Source organism: Plecotus auritus (assembly GCF_963455305.1).
Source record: "Plecotus auritus genome assembly, chromosome: 2".
Lineage (NCBI taxonomy): Eukaryota > Metazoa > Chordata > Mammalia > Chiroptera > Vespertilionidae > Plecotus > Plecotus auritus.
In genome coordinates this window covers 229,375,955-229,382,301 of record NC_137771.1, presented here as the reverse complement: position 1 = coordinate 229,382,301, position 6,347 = coordinate 229,375,955, and the positions used below count along the sequence as shown (strand labels likewise).

Below are 6,347 nucleotides of genomic sequence, written 5' to 3'. Positions count from 1 at the left end.
GTCACGTCCTCCCTGCTGACCAGGAAACTGGGTGCAGCACGGGATTCAGTGGAGATCTAGTCTAGAACTAGTCCACAGAATAACTCCCAAGGGTGGTGCCTGGGGGGAGGCACAGCCTTGCAATAACCTTCCGTGTGTTGGGTGACCCAGTCATTCGTTTCCAAAATCCAGCACAGAGCCCTTCAGCACTTCCCCGACTGCAAGGCCTGCTCAGTGACACGTTGTTCACACATCTTCTCTCTAACTGTGCTCGTAGAGGTCATTCTTCAACACGTGTCCACTCAATGCCTAATTAAGCTTCAGTTTTCCTAGTCTGGGTCATATTTGATCATCTTTGTCTTAAAAGTATTCATTTGTAAAATGCATAGTTATTACATTTGATATGATCAAAAACAGATTATGGCATTTTCTAGGGAGTGACTCTCTTTGAATCTTACACATGTGTCAGTGTGTTAACATCATGGACTACTAAGAGCCAGGAGATGCTCTGGATTCCTTGGGGTGCTAGGCTGCAATGGACAATACATTGCAAAGTGTGACTGTTCCCTCTAATTTAATTTCGTGTCAAAAATAATGAAAAAGACACTTGGGGAAATGACCATGGACTATGAATTAGATGACAGTGTTGTATCAAAACCATATTTCTTTTGGTGATAACGGGATTACGGTTACTTGGGGAATATCCTTGTTTACTTGATAATACTGTCATGAAGTCTACAGAATAGTTTCCAATGGTTCAACAGTGGTGTGTGTGTGTGCGTGTGTGTGTGTGTGTGTGTGTGTGTGTGTGTGTGTGTGTGTGTGTGGTGGGTTGGGTGGGGGGTGGAGGTGGAGATACAGAGAGAGAAAATGAAACTCGCAAATATTAACATTTGCCAAATCCAAGTGAACAGCATTCAGGTGCTCACTACATTTTTTGCCTGACCTCATTGCAGGTTTGACATTTTTCAATATGAAATTCTAGGAGAAATGAATTCATATCTAGGTAGATATTGCTTTGGGAGTACTGAAACCTGCAATGAGTCACTTCTTCAATACCTAAATTTAGGTGATTCCTTTTCCAAAGACCGAATAGAGTAAATAGAGTGAATAGTTGGGGTCTAAGTTTTCACTGCAAGAAAAGAGACCCATCAGTGGAATGGGGTTCAGTGTAGAAGAACCTGTGTTTTCCAGGTCCAGGTGGAGTAATTCACAATCTGAAGACTTTAAAGATGTGAACAAGCCAGTATAAGTACAAACTAAGATGTTTGTTTGGGGCTGTTAGTGGTGGCATTGACCTTCAAGTTGGACACATTAGGGGGGCTAAGCACATCAACCAATTGTTCTCACATTAACACTTGTGTAAGGGGCTGATTTTGGAAATTTGTAATCACCAAAAATATTGCCTTGTAAGTTTATAATTAACTATTATCTAATTTGAGTTACTATCTGATTTATTTGTGTTCTACTCATGTGACCTAGTAGCATTAAAAATCTGTTTCTTGAGATAGACAAAGACCATTCAATTTTATCACAGTATCAAGTGGAAAATGATAAGCTTCATGAATAAAGTAAGGAGAGAAGATAAGTCTTCACAAAAGATTGACTGTGAAGACAAGGAACTCCTTCTTCTGCGCTATGACCTTCCTGGGATCCTAGTTCCTTCTTGAGCTTCATTTCCTTCCTGCCTCAGACCAGTGGACTAGAATGGGACAGGCCATTGTCTGACTCTAACACACTCCACACTCCTTCAGGGCCAACCTGAGAGCCAGGAACCCCATAGCAGGGGAGATAAATCCAAGTTTAGAGACCCATTACTCACAGAAAATGAGTGGGAAAGCAAATGACTGACATGCACCAAACACAGAAAAGAGACAAGAGTATAGAATGACAGCAAATGCCTCCAACACCTAAATCTGTGATGACCGTTAGAAAGGTGTGATGTCAAATATCAATGCAACTTCAAGGCACAAAAAGATAGTGGAGGGTGAGCAGGTTTAACCTCCTCAGCCTCTTACCTTGGGCAGCAGTGGAAATAGGCCCTGAAGATCTGAACTAGGGAATTACTTTTCAGATTCTTAATCTTCTAAACGATTTCAACCAGGTGAAGTGTAAGGTGGAAAAGGACTGTGTGTAAGTAGTGTTTAACGGTAATGTTCAACTGAACTGACAAACATTCCCTCCTTTATCCCTAACCCTAACCCTAACCTTAAATCCTAACCCTAACCCTAACCCTAGCCCTAGCCCTAACCCTAACCCTAAATCCTAACCATAACCCTAATCCTAATGCTATCCCAACACCTACCCCTACCCCTAACCCCAACCCTAATCCAAAATCCTAGCCCTAAAACTTACCCTAGCCCTAAAGCTAACCCCAACCCTACCTTAAACCTGGCCCTAACCCTAACCTTAACCTTAAATCCTATTCCTAACCCTAACCCTAGCCCTAACATTAACCCTAAATCTAGCCCTAACCCTAACCCTAAACCTAACCCTAACCTTAAATCCTAACCTTAACCCTAAACCTAGCCCTAACCCTAACCCTAACCCTAACCCTAACCCTAGCCCTAGCCCTAACCCTAGCCCTAGCCCTAGCCCTAGCCCTAGCCCTAGCCCTAACCCTAACCCTAGCCCTAGCCCTAGCCCTAACCCTAACCCTAACCCTAACCCTAGCCCTAGCCCTAGCCCTAACCCTAACCCTAACCCTAACCCTAGCCCTAGCCCTAGCCCTAGCCCTAGCCCTAACCCTAACCCTAACCCTAACCCTAGCCCTAACCCTAGCCCTAGCCCTAACCCTAACCCTAACCCTAACCCTAACCCTAGCCCTAGTCCTAACCCTAGCCCAGCACAGCCCATGGCATCGCTGCTCCCCCAGAGCAGAAAGCGAGGGCGATGAGGCTATCTCTTCCTTGTGTCACACAGCAAGGATTTGATAGAGCAACTGGAGTGGAAGCATTGAAAGAAGATAATCCCTAAGTAGGCCATTGTCTCCTTAACTCAGTCAGGGAAAACACAAAATGAGACACTGGACTTTATATGAAAGTATCGCAGGCATAGTATTTCAGGTTGAACAGCGTTATTAGGAAAACGGAGAAGTGAGTCCTACATGGAGGTCAAGGGCAGGTCCTGTGATGACATCATTCCCTGAGAGACCTCCTGGGACCCTCAGGATGAACTTCCCAGGACCCCATCATGAGTCAGACTCAGGAAGGAAGCGTGGGGTGTCAGACCCGAGGGCACCAGAGGGCACACCTTCTATAGGGCCCAGGGCACGTGGCTTCAGACTGGTGAACTCCAACATCCAGGTGGGCGGATGAGTCTCCCACGTGTCCTCAATAGTAGTAGCCAAAGCCAGAGCCATAGCCACGGCCACATCCATAGCCACAGCCATAGAGAGAGCGGGAGCCGTAGCCATAGCCACAGCCATAGCCACAGCCACAGCTGGTGCCCCAGCCCCAGCCCAGGCCTCCGTAGCCACATCCGTAGCCGCGGCCCCCGTAGTAGTTCCCGTAGTAGCCACACATGGTGCTGGTGGGGAGAGTGTCGTTGGGTGGAGAAGGGCTGGAGGTGACTTCAGTCTGGCCCCCTCTCCCACAGGAGCCTTTTATACACCTTCCGCGGGGGTGGGACCCACAACACAAGGTGTGTCACTGGCTAATTTGCAGGACCCGTTTGGGTAATTTGTTTGACTCCTCATTGAAGGCATGGCCCCAGGGGACACTGAGAATGTCTATTAGGGTTTAGCCATATCTGACTCACCTGGGAGTCATTCATAAGAATGGATCGTCTCGTTTTCAAAAAGCTGCTCACACCAGCTCCTCAAATTACCCATTTGTAACCAGCCTTATGGGAGAACATCATTTCCCATAGACACTGACCTATTCCCGTCAACCAATACCTTTACCTTCTTTTGGCTGGTAGTCAACAGGTCATGAGAATCTACCTTCACCTGGAGTTTCTCCATCGCGTCCCTGCTGCTCCAAACCATTTTCTTTCCTTTAGGAATTCTCATTTTACGTGAGAGATGGTTTACTATGAATAGCCCAAAGCTATAACTCAGCTTCATGAGACGTTGGACAAAAAGGCCGTCGTTTGAAATTCTGGAACAGCAGTCCTGATGAAACGGAATTCTTTTCTCTGTTGCATTCACATTCCCTTTTATGTTTCTATGTTTAAAACCCCAAATATTTCTCCAGTGGTTTCACATTTATATCTGAACCTACAGCCAGAAAACAGACACCGTGACACTTCATTTATGAAACCGCACTTTCATGGAAGAGTTTTCTTTACGTTTTCAACCTAGTTGTGGTCTTTGTGTTCTGGCTACAAAGGGGGGATGAAGGGTATGAAGAATGAACCTGGCAATGACACCTCGTAGGTTTCACCAACAAACCAGGGTCCCGGGTAGAACAGCTCAGACCACGAGAACCCTCACCGAGGACCATTTCTGTGTTGTGCCGAAGCTCAGAGCTAAATTCAATCATCGAGTCAAGCAGCTTCTAAACTCATATTCTTAGATGACTTCCTAGGTTTCACAAGAGCACAGTAGATTCCAGAGAAAGTTCTAGAATCACTCTCTGGGTTCAAGTCGTATCTCTGTCACGTATGGCTGTGCAACCACTAACACCAGGAGCCTCAGTGGCCTCATCTGGAAATTGGGCTGGTCCACAACACCCCCCACCCCCCAGGGCGATTCTGAGGGTTAACGTAGTCCATGTGTGTCGGGCCCGTGGAGCCGTGTCCGGCACAGAGTCAGTTCTGCAATCATGCTTGTTCTTCTTATTTGCTTCATCCCATCACTGTTCCCCAGAGAGAAGCTTTGGTGGAGAGTCGCTGAGTGGAACATCAGAACTCGGGCGTGGCTCTGTCCCACCTCAAGGCTGAGCATCTGAACGTGGGAGAAGGCCTTCTGGTTTTCCTGAGAAGGAGCGAGGCCTGTCAGTCACCACCAACGTCCTGCAGACAGACAGAGAACGCAGTGGCTCCCACCCGTTGGAGCCGAGTGCCAACGCACAGATGGTCCTAGCCCCGCCAACGACTTCCTGGTAGAGAGCCCCAGGGAGCAGCGCACCCCGAGGTGATGGGTGAGCAGAGCGGGGTTCTGCTGCAGCCACGGAGAGTGGAGACCGGCCCTGTCCCGGCCACAGATGCCAGTGCTGGACAGAGGGAGGCTGCCCCTCAATGGGCCAACGCCTTCACCCCTGAACACACCTGCCAGGGCTAACCCCGCTTGAAGTCACGCTTCTGTGGGAGTCCCCCGTGTCAGCTCTGACTTCTCTCTGGAAGCTGTGTCCGACGTCACTGACACAGACCTGGTGTTCCGGCCCGTGGGACAGAGGGATGCCATGCCCGCTCTGAGAACTTTGCTACTGTCTCATAAGTCTCCTTACGATCGACCATTTCCGTTATGAAGTCCATTGCATATACGTATTCACTCACTCACTCGTTCCTTTGTTCATTCACTCACCAGTCAGCTCCTCACGTAAGCCAGGCATGCTGCAGAGTTAGGATTGAAGAAGGGCATCTACGTTTTGCCGTAAACTATGAGAAGTCGTATCTTGTTTTCTCGGCGTGTAACATATTTTGATCGGTGTAGCCCTACTGCACACTGCAATTTTTTCCAATGGCCTTCTAAAGCCACCACAGTCTATGTCACGAGAGAGAAGTCAGGTACTGCTAAGACCACGGTGCCATCGAGAGAGTCCAGTGGCCAGCACCTTGGACAGCGCCCGGCAGCCGTAAGGGAGCGTGGATTTAGCGTCCGTGGAAAGGGGAGGGTCAGGTCTCCTCCTCCTCGTCCTCCATCCCGTGGCCTCAGATCCCTGGGAGACAAGTCCACAACATCGACCCCTCGGATGATTCCGATGAGAGAACTGGACAACGGTGTCCTTAAAATGACCCCATAAAACAGGGCAAATTACTGAGTATACACAGCAGGGAAAGCATCTTCTGAAACGCGCTGCCGGGACACACCATCGCGCAGTGCGTGTCAGCCGATTGGAGACATCGGACACCTGGCGATGCTGGGTTCGAAGCACAACTCCGCCGTGAAAATTAAGTTTCATTTAAAATGAAAAACCCTGCCAAAACCGGTTTGGCTCAGTGGATAGAGCGTCAGCCTGCGGACTGAAGGGTCCCGGGTTCGATTCCGGTCAAGGGCATGTACCTTGGTTGCGGGCACATCCCCAGTGGGAGGTGTGCAGGAGGCAGCTGGTCGATGTTTCTCTCTCATCGATGTTTCTGACTATCTATCACTCTTCCTTCCTCTCTGTAAAAAAAATAAATAAATAAAAAATAAAAAATAAAATGAAAAACCCTGAGCACGTTCTCTTGCAGACGGAATTTGTCTCTACACGCGGAGAACTGCA

The 6,347-nt window shown here is 48.2% G+C and overlaps 1 protein-coding gene across 1 annotated transcript; it reads right to left on the bottom strand.

Annotated features, from left to right (window-relative positions):
* Nucleotides 1-3,311: 3,311 nt before the first annotated feature.
* Nucleotides 3,312-3,503, bottom strand: LOC308240706 (uncharacterized protein; the record flags this gene model as incomplete). The annotated part of the gene is made up of 1 exon (XM_080654042.1): nt 3,312-3,503. The coding sequence occupies one exon, from the start codon at nt 3,501-3,503 to the stop codon at nt 3,312-3,314; it is 192 nt and encodes a 63-aa protein (XP_080510168.1).
* Nucleotides 3,504-6,347: the final 2,844 nt, after the last annotated feature.